The sequence below is a fragment of the Uloborus diversus genome, chromosome 4 (assembly GCF_026930045.1).
Source record: "Uloborus diversus isolate 005 chromosome 4, Udiv.v.3.1, whole genome shotgun sequence".
In the NCBI taxonomy this organism is placed as follows: domain Eukaryota; kingdom Metazoa; phylum Arthropoda; class Arachnida; order Araneae; family Uloboridae; genus Uloborus; species Uloborus diversus.
This window is the reverse complement of record NC_072734.1, coordinates 193,132,136-193,150,330: the sequence shown is the minus strand read 5'-3', so window position 1 is coordinate 193,150,330 and position 18,195 is coordinate 193,132,136. Positions and strand designations below refer to the sequence as shown.

Sequence of the window (18,195 nt, the reverse complement as noted above, 5' to 3'; positions counted from 1 at the left end):
AACATTATAAACGTGCATCTGTTATGCATTTGTTTTTTTATATATATATATAAATTCTTTGAAAAAAGATGCATGAAACTTTGCTGAAAGCACTTAACGAAATAAAAGCAAATGATTTGTATAGGTTTTGTTAATTTAAAAATTTGGGGCCCCCCATTAAATTCGTGGCCTAAGCGCTCTAGTGCCTTTGTACACTAAGACGGTTCACTGAAAAAAAGTCATATTTAACAAAATTTATGATATATACTCGCATATATAGGTAACTGATTAATATTTCTAATCATGATGTATATGACAGGTCTATTGGAAAAAAATAAGATACAATTTCGGGGCCTATGTCAAAGCGGGGCCTGTGGGACATAATTTGCCTTCTCTTTGTTTAGGCAAGAGGCACTGAGAAAATATTCATTCTACATAAAAAAACAACTTTTTATTTATCTAACCATGACATAAGGCAGGTCTGGCGAAAAAGAAAACGAATTAAAATTTTGGGGCCTACGTCAAAGCGGAGCCTGGGTATCGTAAACCCTCCATTGATCCCGAAGAGGAATCACAGTGAACAAATATTTGTTCTTTAAAAAAAAAATTATGATTTATTAAGTCAACTTGTTTAAGCATTCAAACCAAGATATGCGACAATATGGGTGAAAACCAAAAATTGAAATTTAGGGGCCTATGTCAAAGCGGGGCCTGGGGCGGACCGCCCCCTCCGCCCCCCCCTTTGGTACGCCACTGCTCGCAGTGTATTTCATGTATTTCTGCCTTAGCCCTGGCTTTAGGGCGGTAGCTTACTGAATATTGAATATAACTGTTAGTGAATTTTGTTTTTATGATGTGAAACAGCATTTTCAATGTGTATGTTGTTAAAAAAATCATTTCTACCATCTCTACTTCAAATTATTGTTGCTACTGCAAGCGCTTTCATAAATAACTGGCAGATAGGAAGATGCTGATTTTTTAAAAAAGTTGGACTTATTAGACAATTTTACTTTCATTTTTGTGAATTTTTAATACATTTTATTGAACTTTTGCCAAATTTGGCCGAGTTCGTTTGATGTTCAGGAATTCGTGTAGAGGCATTATCATAAAACTAATTCACAGTTTGAGTTAGATGTTTGATCTTTTCCAAATTTGGCACTGAGGTCTTTTGATACTCAGGAATTCACTCAGACAGTAACTACTCCTTGAGGGTTAATCCCTTAGGAAGGGATTTGCCTGAAAATCCTTGAAACTGAATGTTTATGCCTATTGGTAACAATGACCAAATTTTGGGAATTCAAATTAAAAAATCCAAAAAGATCCAAATTAAAATTTTTGAGTCCTAAAACCTCAAATTTTAATACATTGACGAACAATTGTGCACTATTCCTTTCTTTTATTTAAGCCTGATTGTTGGAACATGTGTCACTTGACACACACAACTTTTATTTTAGAATTAGACCGTTCAATGCCGGGCAACACAGCTTGTATACTTCTTTAGTTACATGAAAGAGAATATTAAAATTATGATTAAACGCAATATAAAAGAATTCAGTTCAGAATAGGAAATAACAAAGAATCAAGAACTCAAACAAAGATAGATATTAAAATAGATTTTTAAAAAATATATTGAAGTACAAACAACTGAACATTAAAAAATTACAAGAGGCTGAAGCCCCTCCACTTGATGGTTGTTAGATAAAAAAAAAAAAGGTTTGTTTTTGATGTGACTAGTACCCAGGGTTGGCCGGATTGGACCCAATCGGGTTCGAGATTGGTTTTTTTTTTTGAAAAAACCCATTTTAAAAAGCCCATTATTTAGCCCACTTTTGGGTTTTTAAAAATTTTTTGAAAAGTTTTAAAAAAAAATTAATTAATTTAAATACTTTTACAATTTAAACTTTTTTTATTTGGTCTTCACCACAGACAATGGACATAAAAAATGAGTTTAGAACTTTAACGGCATTAAAAAATACTTTAAAGATTTTAAATAAATATATTTAACTTCTTTCTTTAAATGGTCAAACTCAAATTATCTTGACTAAGGCCTGTCACGTCTGATTTTCTTAATATTTGTAGATTGTACAGAGGAAACTACTTTAGCTAAAAGGCTTTCACGTGAATTATATTCTGCAAACCAATAGGTCACAAATCTTGAATAAACAAGGTATATTTTAGAAATTAACAGGTTTACAAACGGTCAGACAGAAAACAGAATAGGATGTACAGTATTTTCATTATCTTACAAAAAAGTTTAATATTTGTTATTCTGTACACAGAAATAGAAAACCAGAATTATAAAATTCAAAGAAATGTCTTAATCAAGCTGGAATTCAGTAAACATGGGAAAACAAATTGAACTACTTGATTTAAAGTAATTGAGGTTCTATAGTAGTTTTGCATAACACAATGAAATACAATAAAGTAAAATGCAAAAAAAAGTAATTGAAAACAAACAATTGGTTTTATCACTCAAGAAGTAACTTTGCCTTAAATGTTGGTAATCATGGGAACTAAAAAATCTGCAACTTCACCATTCTTGGGTTTCTTCGTCTTTCATACTTTTCTTCAGATAACGCTGAATTTTAACTAGTTTTCCAGCTTTTTTTTTTACCCCAAGGCAATTTTTGCCCTTTGTTTGTATACTTATGCTACAATATGCTACATGCACCCCACATTTTCCTTAAAAAAACCCCAGCTTTAGTTTTTTTTTTTTTTTGGGTTTTATTTAAAAAACCTAGGGTCCATGGGCTTTTAAAAAAAAATCCGGGTTTTTGCCAAACCTGATGGTACCTGCTAGTAACTTGATTCTAGAACAACATTTTTGAAAACTTATAAATTGCAAGAATGTATTTCTTCCAAGTCCCCCCCCCCCCATAATACTATTGTAGAAACATCTTTCACAAAAATCACTATCATGAAAAGTATGATTCTTTTAAAACTTTGGACATTATGTGAATCTGTATTCTATGTAACAATAGATTTGTCCATGCTTGCTATGTATTGTATCATCATGAGCTATCAAATTAATGTTAACTCTCCTATAAGTTGTGGGTTTTAAATGAAGCTCCAAATTCACTGATGGTTTCTTTTCTTTCCTTTTTTAGAGATTTAAGCAACAACCAACTTCGTTTTGTGGATAGTGCACTTTTCCTCAGTACCCCCATCTTTACAACAACTGTAAGTTCGATCCTGAACTTTCATATTATGTGATTCAAATTATGCATTTTATGTTATCTGAAATGGAAACCTAAAATCCTGCGACAACAAACTTGAATAACTCAAAAGATGTTTTAAGTAATGCTAATGTTATTCAAAAACCCTGTTATTTGTTTTTAGAAAAAAAGGATGTGTTAAAAGTTATATGGTACACAATTGTTATATTCTGTTGGCAATTCCAAAACCCAAAAGAACTTTTAAAAATATTATGTTAATCATAGTCCTTATATATTATAAATAAATATCATCTTTCCATTCAAATAACATTCCAATGTATAATATTAAATAAGACGAGTGGAGAAAGGTTGAGAAAATTATTACTCGTTAACTAAGGATGAAAATAAATTATTCTTGCATGAAGTGAGAATTTCTTATTATTTTATTTCACAAGAAATCATCAACTTTTTCAGTGTGTTTATTTATATTTTCTATTTTCTATTTTATAACACTTTTTGTAGACAATTTTATTTTAAAGTATGAAAAAGTATATATTTTTAAAAAGATATTCAATGCTTTAATTCATTTAAAAACTAAATCAGGGACATGCTGCTTTTTAATTTAAGTCTTGAGAATTGTAACTTTCATCCCCGTTTACCACGCTGAGGTAGAAATTTCATTCCAGGTCTTTTCTTGCTCATAAAAAAAAAAAATGTCATAAATTTTTAACAAATGCATAAGCATAGCTGCCAACTTGTATGATTTAGCCGTACATTGTAAGATTTTCGGACTTTTTGTACGATTGTACGGTCTTATGGCAGATTTATACGATTTTGTATAATTAATGCGAGAACTGCACACTTCTTTATCAGATAACAGCATGGAGAACATTTTAATCTGTAAGAACTTAAAGAAAAACAAGTGTTTTGAACAAGTTTTGGATAGACAATTTTTAAAAGCTGCGTACTCGGCAACTTTTCAAAGTTTAAGTTCAAAGAAATGCAAGTTTATTTATTTACTTATTTTTAAATTTATTTATTTTTTGCTTAGAAAAGCACAGATCAAGGTAAAGGTGAGTATTTAAAAATATTATAATACTTACTTATGGTGAAAAACAGTGTAGAAATATAGCCACTGCGTGCATTGTAAGATTTTTTAAGTTGGCATGTTGGCAGCTATGCATAAGTGAAAGAGAGTTTAAATACCTGTCAAGATCAAAACTTTTAAGTGCATTCAACTTAGGTATTGCATTTTCTTTTGTTGAATTTTTTGAAAATAGACATAATTTTAAAAATATTTTTCAGAATAATCAACCACAACCATTTGACGGAACTTCCGGACTTCGGCGATAGCCCTTCTCTCACCACTCTGAGCTTGTAAGTTTAAAAATCATTCTTATCTTCAATCAAATTGCATCACAACAAAATATGTATTTTAATTTCAAATGTGTCGAAATTGCTATTTGGAAATACATTGTAATGTTTTTTTTCTCTCTCTCTCTTTTTGCAATGAAGGCAACACAATGAAATCCACAGCTTGAACTGTTCAATTCTGAAAGGTTTGCCCAAACTTCAAAACCTGGATCTAAGCTTCAACAGTCTTGTCGACTTGCCTGCTAACACGTTTGGAAATTCCTCATCATTACTTCATTTGTAAGTAGATCACTAAACTTGAGAAGTTTAAGGATGAGTCGGCACGGAATATTTTTATGTTGATGCTCAGTCAATTCTTCCCTTTTCGTCTGTAGGTCTTTGAGCCACAATAGACTGGTTAGTTTGGAAAAAGGCGTCTTCGATAATCTCACCGCTCTCGAATCTTTGAAGCTGAGTAAGAATCGTCTGGATTCGATTCCGAAGGAACTGTTTCGACGCCTGGGCAACTTACAACATCTGTGAGTATATATCTATTATCTGTATCACTTGAGTTTTTATCTGTCTCTGGCATGTGTAGAATGTGGTACCTAAAAAGAGCAGTAAAAACATTTGCTTTTGGTTTTTTTTTCGAGTGCCTTAAATGTGCTTCATTTTTACTGAAAAGTTCTTAATCTTTATTTGCATGGTACAAAAATTTTAAATACAGTAAACTCTTGATTATCCGCCAGCGAATTATGCGTGGGACGGATTTTCCCCCAGCCAATCCACAATCATGAATATTTATTTTCGTAGCAAAAGGCAAATATAAATGTCTGTTTTTTTCTGGGGGGGTGGAAGAGAGGGGAGTCAAAAAATTGTAAACTTCTAACTCTCTTGTTTTTGTTTTATTTATTTGCTTATTTATTTATTGCACTTTCTCCATCGTACACACACTTGTTCTTTATTGATGTTAAGTTCTGTTGTACAAAAAAAAAAAAAAAAAAAAAATACAAAAGAGTTCTACTATACTCTATATATTTTCAGTTTGGGGAAAGTGTTATGATTCAATACAGCCATATTTTTGAGAAAGTACAATTTGTACCTGATTTTAGCCTTTTTGCTGTTTATCCGCAACTTTTATTATCCGTGGCGCTTGTGCCACCCAATTCCGCTGATAATCAGGCGTTTACTGTACATATTTTTTATCAGGTTAGAAAAAATGCACTCTCTATGTAAATTAAATTTTAAATGGTCGAATGACTTTGGGTATGAAAAAAATGCGCATTTATGTTGGAGTGACCTTACTTCTATGTACATAAAATTTTTTATCAATGACTTTCATTTATTTCATATATTGAGTCTCCATTTCCATATGCCAGCTGTGTCACAAACATTGTTTTTTTTTTTTTTTCAAAGTTATGGATATGTCTGGGAATTAATGGAAGGGACACACTGTTATAAGTGTTTTTTGTGCTAGAGAGATCCTAATTTTAATTAAAATTTTCAATTTTAACAACTGACCAGGCCTTTTTATATTTGGGTGCTTACATTTTTGAAAAGGCCAAAACTCTAAAATAAGAGCTTAATTTTGTGATTTATAGTAACAACTGGCAAGAGCATTAAAATTTAAGAGTTTTAAATCTGTAAAGAAATAAAATTTGTTCAATGTAAGCAATTGAAAACAATCACCTTTGTAAAAACTGTTTGTGAAAAATCATACTCAATTATAATGCAAATATACTTTATTGATTGATTTTTAAAATTGTATTGAAATAATAATTCATTTTGTGCAATGGATCAAGTATTATCATTAACCCTTTAAGGACCGTTGTGGGGACTAAAGTATCCTCTAAGCTCAAAATTTATTTTATAAATTATCAAACTCAAATAATTTATGAATTATATTTCTGTTATTGAGACGACCAGAATGTTTCTATCAGCAAAAAAAGGTATTGTGTAAGAGACATAAAAATTTTCCTTTGTTTTTGAAAACACCTAACTTATTTTATCACAAAGCTGGTCCTAAAAGGGTTAATATAAGAAAATGCATTACTCTCCTGTAATATACATGTTAAATAACAAAATTCATGTTTTTTTAAATTAAAAAAAAAATTAAAAAAAAAGTTGTATTTTTAAAAAAATTTAAATTGGATTTTTTTGATTTAATTCAGATTTTTTTCACTTTTTAAAAATGTTCAAAAATTTGTAGATATTGATTACTTTAGATTTATGAACATAATATATTTCAGACAATAGATGAATCCATTCAACTTACTTTTAAAATTAAGATAAGTTCTCCAACTATTCAATAATAGTTAAAGATTTATAAATGCGTTATAATGCTTAGATATATGATTTAGTTGTATGCTTTGCTAAAAGATAAGGTTTCCATTATCATGTACGTTTTTAGTGTAAAATAATATGTTGAACAATTACTTTTCTGAACTATATTATATATAAAGAAAAACTCGAAATTTTTATTTTGTTCTAAACTGTAATTTTGGAGTAAAAGCAATATAGAGTGAAAATCTGTTAGACACATAGAAAGAGGGATCTATGTGGTTTTGCCTGTTGAAGTTAAGAAAGTAGAATGCAGTGTATTTTAATTTAGAGCAATACATTCTAAAAATGCAAAATTAATTTATAAATGAAAAATCAACTGATTTTAATTAAGGATTTTGTTGAAAAAAATCACTTAATTCAAATCAATTGATTTAAATCAATGATTTTTTAAAAAAAGATCACTTGATTGTTTTCTTACATTGTGATGATTCTTATATGATCTTTGATGATTCTTATATGATTATGTTTTTGATTCATTCATATGTGTTTGATTTTCAGAGAGCTGAATTCGAATAATTTTACGCAAATCGAAGGGCTCAGTTTCCAAGGTCTCTCTTCCCTGGTTTTACTGAAGATACGTCACGCTGGCATTCGTGACTTGTTGGACGGCAGCTTCTACGGTCTTTCTTCCATACGTAAATTGTGAGTTTTTTTTTTAAAACTTGGAATCTAAATACAATATCTAAGGTGATTAGCAGACTTAGATAAAATGAAAGCTTTCTGCGAACAGGAAAATTTTCTGCAAATATTTTGCCTAACTCCCCCTTGAATAAAGAGTTAAATTTATATTCAAATGTGAAAGAGGCCAAGGAAAAAAAAATGTTTTAAATCATTTAATTTTTTTTTTACAATAACATAGTTTGTACTTATTTTTCACCAACTGAAGAAAACTGCCAAAACCATTATTTTTTTTTTCACACATGTACTTTAAAAGGCTTTTGAAAAAAGGCTTTAACAGAAATAAGCTGGGATTTAAAAAAAAATAAAGTAAGCAGTTAGAAAGAAATTTCTGCAGTGCCAAAAAATTTCTGCGAACACCATTCGCACGTTTGTCTATATTATGTAAGACTGGTGCTTAGAACCTTTTTAGAACCCCCCCTCAAGATTTTAAAGTGTGAAATGGAACGACATTAAAATGCTCAATGCAGTCCTATGTCAGACAGTGTCAGCCACTTGTTTAAGCAATGGTTTCGGAGTCGGGATTTATATATATAAAGTGACTTGACTCCAGGAATTTTAGGAGCCTTTGACTCCTCAAGCATTGGCAGAGTTGCTGACTTAGAATGAAAATGGCTCACTCCAAGTCTTGAAATTGAAGCCTTTTGACTCCAGTCTTCTTTACCCCTCAATCACCCAGACTTTGACTCTGTAGTCTTTTTTTTAACTGCTATATAATTTTCGCAGACTTAAATGGCATCTCTGAAGAGGACCTTACGATACTTGAACAACTTATAATACTCTCTAGTTGCAATTGATAATCTCTTTGGATTTAGCAGGGGAGAAAAACTATTTCAAAAAATATTGAAACTCTAAGGGAAAAAAATTGCTTTTTGAAAATTACTCCGGCCACTTCAAGAAATTCTTTAATGACGACACAATTCTTGAGAAAAACACAGGAGATTTATATACAGCTATGTACAAGAAGTGTAGTTAACTACTGCTAAATTAATCATAGCAATTAGGCTAATATAATTAACACTGTAAACTCAACGGTATCACATGTATTTACATCAAAATATGCAAAAATGCAGCGCAAAGGCTTAACAAAACAGAGCAAGTACACGCTCTCCAGCTAACCACCAGACAATTAAAAGGCAAACTAACTCTCTCATTCACAAGATGCTTGGCTATTTATACCCAGCAAAGAAATATCCAGAAAATCCTACTACGTTCTAAAAATTTCTCATTTTTTTTTTAAATTTCCATTCACAAATCTTATCTGGGGACCATATACTTGGGTTGAATGTTAGGGGGTTGTATGTACATTACAAGAAGCAATTTTCAAGTTAAGTTACTATGATAATTTTATATGAACATTAATGGAACAAACGCCAAATTTATCCAGATTACAACAAATTTATCATGAAAATAATTACTATTTACAGAATTTGTAACAATATCTCTATATCTATTTGTAACAATCTATGCACGTTAGAAAATGATCTTTTAAAGCGTTATTGTAGTTAATGTTATTTATTTATTTTAGGCAATTGGATTATAACAACATAAGAAAAATTACCAAAGGCTGGCTGTATGGATTAAACTCTTTACAAAGATTGTAAGTTCTAAAAATTTGTATTTATATATTCTTCTAATTTGCTTAAAATGTCTCCATTTCTTCCTCTTCAATGATTTTGATCTTCATGGAGTCGAATCCCTCCCTGCATTTCTCTTTAAACAGATCCTGAAGTTTAGCATTTAATCTTATAGCAATTACTTTTTTTCAAATGGTGACTGAGGAAATGCGAAACACTGGAAATGCTGTCAATCTAATGTTTCTTTTATGCTGAATTAAAATTTAAGAGTACTCATAAATAAGGTCGTCCAAAGACGGGGTGACCAAATAAGTACAGTGACTGCCATTGGAATGAATCTCGTTTATCATTAGTATTCTTTAATTTTACTACATTTCAATTTCATCTTTATGTACTGCTTTCTTTTCTTGGTATTCTTTCTCCGTGACAATCTTTAAGAGAGGTTAATGACTTTTTTATGCTTTGCTTTTTCTTTTTTAAAGTTAATTTTCTCTCATTATTATAGGTACGTAAACCACAACAATATTTCTGAAATCGAAGATGATGCTTGGGATTCAGGAAAGAGATTATTAGAATTGTAAGTAAAGAAGCCTTTTAACTTACTGTCTTGTGCCTTTGTTACGTTAAATTAAAATAAATGCTACATTAGTTTTTATTTGAATAGTCTCCTCCTCCAATTTTTGAGTTGTTGAATCTCAGTTTTTTTGAAAAGTTTTTTTAGTAAAGGAAATTTTTTTTTCGCTAGTGATATGTCTGTGTGTGGTATAATAACATGAAATTCTTTACTCAGAAAATGGTGTCTTCTTGAGGTTCTTGTACTTTATTTTCTTCTTAACACTAATGAAAAGGCATATAAAAGGTTTCATAAAAGTTTATATTTCTTTATTTTAGTTTATTTTTTGTCTTTTATAGCAATTTAAACATTGTTTACATTGATGCATTGGTTTTAATGCATGAAACTTTTTTTGTTCATTTATTGATAAATTTAATTGCATTGCAATAAAATTATTCATTAAAAATGTATCACATCCAATTTTAAAGGAGTATGAAAAAAAAATATTCTAGTTTTGAAATATTTTGTTAAAAAGCGAAATAATTTAACATGGAGTAGGATATTTTGTTGAAATAAAACAAAATTATAATGAAACATATTTTTAAAACTGCTTATTTTTATGGAAGAAAAATAAAGTATTCTAGATTGTAGCACGGCATAATTAACCAATAGATTTATTAAAACATAGAAGTAATATTTGATTTTAAGTCAACATTTGTTTTGAAATGTGTTTTATGGTATTAAATCATGTTTTTGTTTTAGGGATTTATCTGAAAATAATCTGAATGCCGTCACTACCAAAACTTTTGACAGGCTGTATACTTTAAAGAGACTCATCCTGAGCAACAATGCAATATCTTATATAGAGGATGGTGCTTTTAAATCACTTTCTGCTCTGCAATATTTGTAAGTGTTTGTTTCTTAAAAATTCTGGATCTTAAAAATCTGTCTTAAAGTGTCCCACTATTTAAATTTTTGAAATAAAAGGGCAAGCTTCAGTTTGATATTACCCTTGACTTGTTTATTGTATTTTATCTAGTACAGTAGACCCTCGTTTTACGTAGGTTTATTTTATGCGGTTTCAGATTCGACACCTTTATTTTTTTTTTTTTTGCGCGGATTAGCTTCGGTTTTACGCAGATGTGGCAATGCAAACAGATAAAAATTTCTGGTCTTTCAAAATCCAAACTCCTAAAAATTGCAGATTACACGTAATAAACAACATTTTTCCTGCTAATAATCGAGATTGAGCCGCTGGAGACATTTCATGAGATTGGTTCCAGAGCTCTTTCCAGAAGTAAAGTTATTAATCTCACACAGTTTAGAACTCACTGGAAGAAGAGAGTTTGGGAGTAACAAAAGGATGACAAAATACCGACATCGATGACACACAACCAAAAATGTTCACATTGAAAATTTTGAGCCATTCCTAGACAAAAGAAATGATCCTTCTGATTTGTTAGTGAAGGAAGATTCTATCATGGAAATGATGCAAGTGATCATAGCTGCGTTAATGCTGTGCAAAGAACTACAGAGAGAAACTCGTAATGACTTCCAAAAGAATATCATAGCAAGCTCTTTTTTATACACAGAACACGAAATTAAATTTTTCTTTATGCATGTTGTGCATAGAAATCAATATAAGTACACATTTAACTTATTATACAAATAGTTATCACTAGAATAAAGTATGTTTTTTATCTACGGAACCTAACCCCGATTTTAACACTAATATTAAGGCTTAATTTACGCGGTTTTGTTTTCCTCGGCACTTCCTTGGAACGTAACCACCGCTTAAAACGAGGGTCTACTGTATATTTTATTTCCACCTTTATGCTTGCACTGCTAGTTACACTCGAGGCTCAGTGCTAATGGGGGGAGGGGGGATTAAATGCGGAAAGTGTGTTAGTTGGAAAATTTTGGAATTAATATTTGTGCTTAAACAGCCAAACAGTGTATTTATTGCATTGTTAATGATTAAATAACATTGGTTATTGATTCACCTCAAGATTGAATTAACTCCTACTTATATATCAGCTCCCTAAGAATTAACATCAACCACATTATCTCATGTCTCAACTAGATAATACCTCAGGGTTTTCTATTACTGTTCCCACGGGCCCTCAAAAGCCCCTATAAAAACCTATTTTCAAGAATTGTTTGTAGGGGCCCTCTAAAAGCCATATTTTGTAGTCAAAATCCCTAAAAATTAATCAAAGGCCCTATTTTTCAAGATTTGACAAATCCTTTGACATTTAATAAACAGTCGAAGACATATGCTAAAAAGCTACAACCTAATCATCTAATAGTTTGTAACATATTGGATTCAGCGAAGAATTTTTCTATTTATATACATGCTTATTTATTAGCAAATACATATGAATGGTTATTAGGACACCCTGTTTTCGTGGTCACTTTTGCGAGTCCCGAAGAGTGACCTTATAACAAAACCCGACTGTACACCTATGTATGTGTTTTTTGCCTAACTCTTTCCAACATGAAAAAATTTCTTGTTGCGCAGAAAGTGGTCTTACGTACTTAAAAATATGCCAGGAAAAGGCCATATAAAGGCGCTATTTCTTAATCTGCTTGAAAAGTAGGAACCCCTCCAATATACAAATCGGACACTTATATTATGATTCATTTTGTCATTTTTTTCGCAGAGAACTTAAATCCAACAAGGTGTCTTGGACTATTGAGGACACGTCCAGGGCATTTTCTGGGCTCACCAGGCTGAAGTACCTTGGACTTGCCGACAACGGGATTCGATCCTTGGTGAAGACATCGCTCTCCGGTTTGAATCGACTCGAAGTTTTGGACCTCACCCACAACGAATTGACCACCTTCGAAGAGGACGCTTTCAATGAGCTCTTGGCTTTGCAGGAATTGTGAGTTGTAGTTTTGTTACTTTTGGGCTTGATATTGGCTCAGTCATGTATTTAATAGAATCGAAACGATTGGTGTAAGAGATTTAAAAGTGAGGGGGATAAAAATCTTTTATTGGAAACTGGAAGTGAAATTCTTATTTAGAAACTTCAGGGGATCGTGATAGCAAAGATATAAATAAATAGCAAATATGTGATGCAAAATTAAATCCGTTTAAGGCTTTTTTTTCTACTTAAATACCATAACTCTGAAATCTATTTACTTAGTGCTTATATTCAGAATTAGCACTTGGAACTAATGTGACCATGCATTTTTCTCCCTTCTCATAAATTCGGATTTATTTGATTTTTTAGATTCAAGATTGTAACATACTTGCCTACTATTATGGTTTTGGCATAAAATTTACGCATTTTAGTTGCTTTTTTTTGCATGAATCCTAATTTTTTATCCATTTTGAAATCTGATTGCATCCACCTCTTCAAAATTTTCCTGTTTTGGTTTGCTATGTAAATCCACTGCATTGATATCGCTAATTTTGCGATTACCATTATTTTTTATCTTTTCTTATATCTTACATTCCACAGCAGAGGATTTGTGCATGATTCTCATTTTGCCGCCACCTTTCGGGAATTTCAAGCCTGTTGTATCCAAATTGAATCAAGCTAGATTATTCCTTTTTACGAAAAATTAATTGAAGACATTTGATGGATGGCTAGCTAATTATTAACCTTTTGCACTCATGTCATTGTTCTTAGTTTTAAAAATTCTTCATTAAATGTGAGCAAATATTTAATCTAACAAGGAGAGTGGTATTCATGGGAAAATTTTACTGATGCCCATTTCCAAAAGTTGGCAAGTATGTAATAATAATAAATTAAAAAACCCATATATATATATATATGGGTTTTTAATTTTAGTAATTATTTATGAATTGATGAAAAACATGACTCAAGCACGCAGTGTTGCATTGTAACACTTGCTGAAAATGGAACTAGTCAAAAAAAAAAAAAAAAAAAAAAGCAAACAGCAAGTGTTGCATAGTAAAAAGGAAACCTTTGCCTCTCAAATTTTTCAAAATAATACATAGAAAGATGCATGTATTGGTAGTTTGTACTTTGCATGACGTTTTCCCTTGTTAGTTCTAACATTTGTAGCAAGTTTATAATGAGAATTTTTTATTAAAAAAAGTGTTTTAGTGTGTTGTGGTTTCTAAATTTTTACATGGGTTGATATCAAGTTTCTCTTTTAGGTCTTTAAACAGCAGTAGTCTTCTGTGCGATTGTCATCTTGCTTGGATCTCTCACGATTTCCCGTTCAAAGTGCTGGCTAAATGTGGTTATCCGAACCGTCTGAAGGGTTACTCTGTTTTCCAAGTCCCTACTTCTGATATGCTTTGTGGTTAGTTTTATGTTTTGAAAAAATTTCATTTACTACTTCCACAGTTGCGAGGTTGCTAAATTTGCTTGCAAAAAGGTGTCTTTGCTCCGATAATGGAAAAAGCCGTGGCAGAAATGGAAAACAATGGAAAAAATGCAATAAGAAATAGAGTTGCGTTTAAATTCTTTTAATTAAAAAATGGCAATGATGCAGATAATAAACTAAATAAACATGTTAGTTATTAAATTTATTATTAATTATATTAATTTATAAATTGAAAAAAATTGTATAATAGTAATCCAAATAATGTTTTATCTCCACTACAACATATTGCAACTTATTATTTTTATGAGTTCAATTTTTTAAATGTATTAAAGAAAACTTATATGCTTAAGCAAGGTTTAAGCTGAGTTCAAAAGCTCTTTGGTAAAAAAGCAAAAGTTGGGAAAAAAGCTTAAGCAAAATGCTAAAAGGTCGATGATTAATGAATATGTTTACATATCTTTCTAACTGCCTCTGTGTGTTTCATCTCCAGATGAAAACAAAATTCTCGATTGAATCAAGATATCTTTAAAGAAAAAATCGACAGCAGCTAATATTTTTTTCATTTTGAAATAAAAAATTTAGAATTGCACTTAGCATTGAGAGAACACGAGTTTGATTTTTAAAACGTGAATAATGCATAATACCTATTAAGACAAAGTACTGTTGAATTTAATAGTAGTTTTAAAATGTTAGCTAAAATTTATAAGTTAACAATGGCCATGCTCGCTTTCTCTGTCAGGTCGTGCATCATTTTTGTTTTTTATTTATTTTTTCTTCTTTGAGCAAAAAAGCGAAAATTCCTTGCTTCATTTTCGTAATTTAAATAGCATTTTAGCATTTAGCAAAAATTGCAGCCATAGCGGAAACTCCTATTTTTTAAAAAACTACCTGATTTATTAAAAACTGTCGAGTGTTTTTGATTTCCCCCCATATTCCATCTATATTTTTACACCATTTAATTTTGACTGAACATAGTCAAAAAATATTGAAACAAATATTACGACTTTTTCCTTCACTAAAGCAATAATTAATACCTTTTAATTATTGCCCTGGAAACTGAATCGCTGATGAAAGTAATCAAGACAGAAAAACTTCCAGTATATCTCTTGTTCGATAAGACAATCGCCTTAACATGAGAAGTTAACAATTCTTTCCTTTCTTAAACACAAATTGTGAATTTTGCTTTTATGTTTAAAAAAATAAAACTATAAAAGGAAATAAAAAAACTTGAGTATTTAACTCTTAAAACAAATTGAATATTGCATTTTTTAAAACTAGAAAGCAAATAAAATCGAAATAAAAATTTTATCAAAGCATCTTTAATGTTTTTATTAACTTGTTGGAGGAAATAATGAAAAACTGTGTCTGTTAGTTCAGTCAAAATTTTATTTTTTGCTACCTTGGCAAAAATCTATTACTGCCCAGTGGTAAAGTGGCCCAATTTTTACCCATGACCAAAATTTGCCAATCCTGCTTGTTAGTTCTAAAAATATACAAAATTAAATGCAAAAATTCACTCGTCTTATGAAATTTTTTAAAAGTGTATTAGTATACGCGATGACTTTTCAAGGAATTAATATTGTGTTTCTGTTTTCAGAGGGTTCACCGAAGCCAGTGATCACCAAGGAGCCTCACACAAAAATAACTTTGAAGGGGGAGAATGTGACATTAGAATGTGAAGCACGAAGTCCTTCCAGCGCAAATATCCTGTGGCGAAAAGACGGCAAGGTATCTTTCCGTTAACTTTTAATTATTTTTTTCTGGATACCATTGATTCTTTTCTTTCAAAGTCTGTATCAACTCTCTGCATATAATTACTAGTCTGGATCACTTCAAAGAATTCCTTTAATGGCAACTCCGTTCTTGTGAAAAAAAGGCTAATTTTTTCCTAAATGATGAACTAAAAAGCAAACACAAGCCTATCCAGATGAAGATGAAATTGTTGAAGATGATATTGTCTCTTAAAGATAAATTTCAACTAGCTATAAAATCAAAAAACAAACAAACATGAAAGAAACACACAACTGGATTAATCCAAAAGTATATCGCAAGAGACTGAATTATTTGAAGATGAAGAACTTGAAGGCAATTAGAGGAAGTATATATCGTGCATTGTTAACAGTACCTCCTTGATTTCAGAAAGTGGCAGAAAATTGGTGCACTAAAATGCATCCCAAGCTTACAGACAGTTCAGTAGATGCATTATATTTCTTACTATTATTGATTTTGCTCCTTCATTTTATATTTTTTCACAAGCAATTTCCATGAATAATACAATTTTTGCATAAAATTTTGAAACATAGTAACAAAACTATTGTTTTTGATCATTTTTTGAGAAATTAAAATGAATACCTGTACTGCATTTTTGTTCCAGTATTGCAATCCCTACCATAGACACAATGTTAAATAGTGCATAGCGGGCAAAATCAATATACCGGTAAAGCTCTGAAAGCAAAGTTAATTTTGAGTGAAAATGATTGAAATTAAAGCAAATTCAGCCAGATTTCAACAAATTAATCTCATGGAAAAACATAAAATTAATAGCTATTTACAAAATTTAACAATTTTGCTTCAGGTGTTTCATCTACCTTTATTGATTAGTAGTGGTACCCGCACGGCTTTGCCCGTAGCAGAAAAATTAAAAGGTCTTTTGGTTCGCCTGTACATTTACAAAAAATGTATGATGAATTTCTCGTCAATTGGCTTACCCATGTTACGGTTCACGTTATGATAACTTGGTAATTTACTCGTCAAACATTGTGATAATTTGCTGGGTTAAATGTTCTTTAAATTGGAATAGAAAAAGAACCACATCGAATGTTCGAAAAATCGCTTGGAGGTCCACACCCCCTATGCTACAAACTAACTTTGTGCCAAATTTCATGGAAACTGGCCGAACGGTCTGGGCACTATGCTCGTCACAGAGATCCGGACATAATTTCAGCTTTAATATTAGTAAAGATTTTCAGCAAGTTTCCATTTTTCCCACATCCTCACCTCAGAGGAACAGTAAGATATCTATTCCCAGAAATGATACAGAGATGTCCAACTGTTGCTCTGAGGCGACGTATACGTAGATAATCGTTATAAAAAAGTACAGTTTTTTTCCAATTTATTAATTATGCAATATTTAGGTGTATTTCTTTTTATAGTTGCTCGAAAACATCACGCATCGTATCCACAGCAAAAGTCATCGCCTGGGTAACGTAACCGTGCTGCTGAGTCACTTCATACTGCCTGCCATCCAAGATGAGGACGAAGGGAAATATCAGTGCGTCGTTTCCAACCGATTCGGCTCGGTTTATTCCGGGAAAGCCCGCATAACCGTTCATGGTGAGTATTATAAAATTAGTTAATAAAGTTACCAAAATAGTTTCAAGGCTGTGCGTGGATTTGTGAATTTTCGACCTTTGAAACTTTTCAAGGTGTGGATTTTTGAAGTTTTCTTTGATTCAAGTCATCCATTCAAAAGCGTTTCTTTTTTTTTTTTTCAAAGGTTTTAAGTTTGCTAAGAAAGAATTCATGAATAACGTGGTACAGACAGGTAACGGCAACAGTAACAGACGAGGGTCCAGTAACAGGCAGTTGTGTGTTGGATTTAAATAATAAAAATTTTAGGTGGGTAAAACGGATGTTGCTGTGACCCATGAATACAGTGCAACTATCCAATGTTATCAGAGTTAATTTTATGAGCCAAAGTTTGTATTCACGAGGCAGTGGTGGAAGGTTATGAACAGCCACCACGAGGTCTGCCGGTGTTTCATGTTCATTTTGAATTTAATAAGGTTTTCGATCTAAAAATAAAGATCTTTGCACATTTTGAAGAGGAAATGGGAATTCTGTCCATGACTCATCCTTTCCTCATATTTGTTACTGGGTATCATCAGAATTGTCGGTGTCTGTTACTGGTGACCTTTTTCCAAAATTGAGCAAATAAAAGTAGAATTAACTTGTTCAGAGGATCTAGAAGCAGCCGAATGTTAGATGAGTGTAGTTGCATGAGAGAAAAATAGTTTAAAACGTCTAAATACATTAAAAGGCTCAGAACATTGAGTTGACTTGAGCGCGATGTCTTAAGCATGTCTGTTACTGGTGCTGTTACTCTAGTTCAGCACTTCTTAGTTCGATTGATAAGTGGAGCCTTTTTTAATGTCCATTTTCTTCCCGGAACCCCTTGTTATTTTTTAAGCATTATAGTTTGATTGTAACATTCTGAAAATGGGTTTCTTGAAACAAAAAAGAAAATTAT

The 18,195-nt window shown here is 31.3% G+C and overlaps 1 protein-coding gene across 1 annotated transcript in view; it reads left to right on the top strand.

The window, feature by feature from the left end:
• Positions 1 to 269: 269 nt before the first annotated feature.
• LOC129221080 (leucine-rich repeats and immunoglobulin-like domains protein 3) overlaps positions 270 to 18,195 on the top strand; it is a gene marked incomplete at its 5' end in the record, with an annotated part of 41,711 nt that continues 23,785 nt past the window's right edge. The window contains 14 exon segments of the mRNA XM_054855519.1: positions 270 to 326; positions 3,028 to 3,141; positions 3,143 to 3,159; positions 4,440 to 4,511; positions 4,650 to 4,787; positions 4,883 to 5,026; positions 7,329 to 7,472; positions 9,037 to 9,108; positions 9,591 to 9,662; positions 10,401 to 10,544; positions 12,302 to 12,526; positions 13,774 to 13,922; positions 15,544 to 15,674; positions 17,099 to 17,279. Of these exon segments, the coding sequence (XP_054711494.1) occupies positions 270 to 326; positions 3,028 to 3,141; positions 3,143 to 3,159; positions 4,440 to 4,511; positions 4,650 to 4,787; positions 4,883 to 5,026; positions 7,329 to 7,472; positions 9,037 to 9,108; positions 9,591 to 9,662; positions 10,401 to 10,544; positions 12,302 to 12,526; positions 13,774 to 13,922; positions 15,544 to 15,674; positions 17,099 to 17,279 (1,660 nt within the window).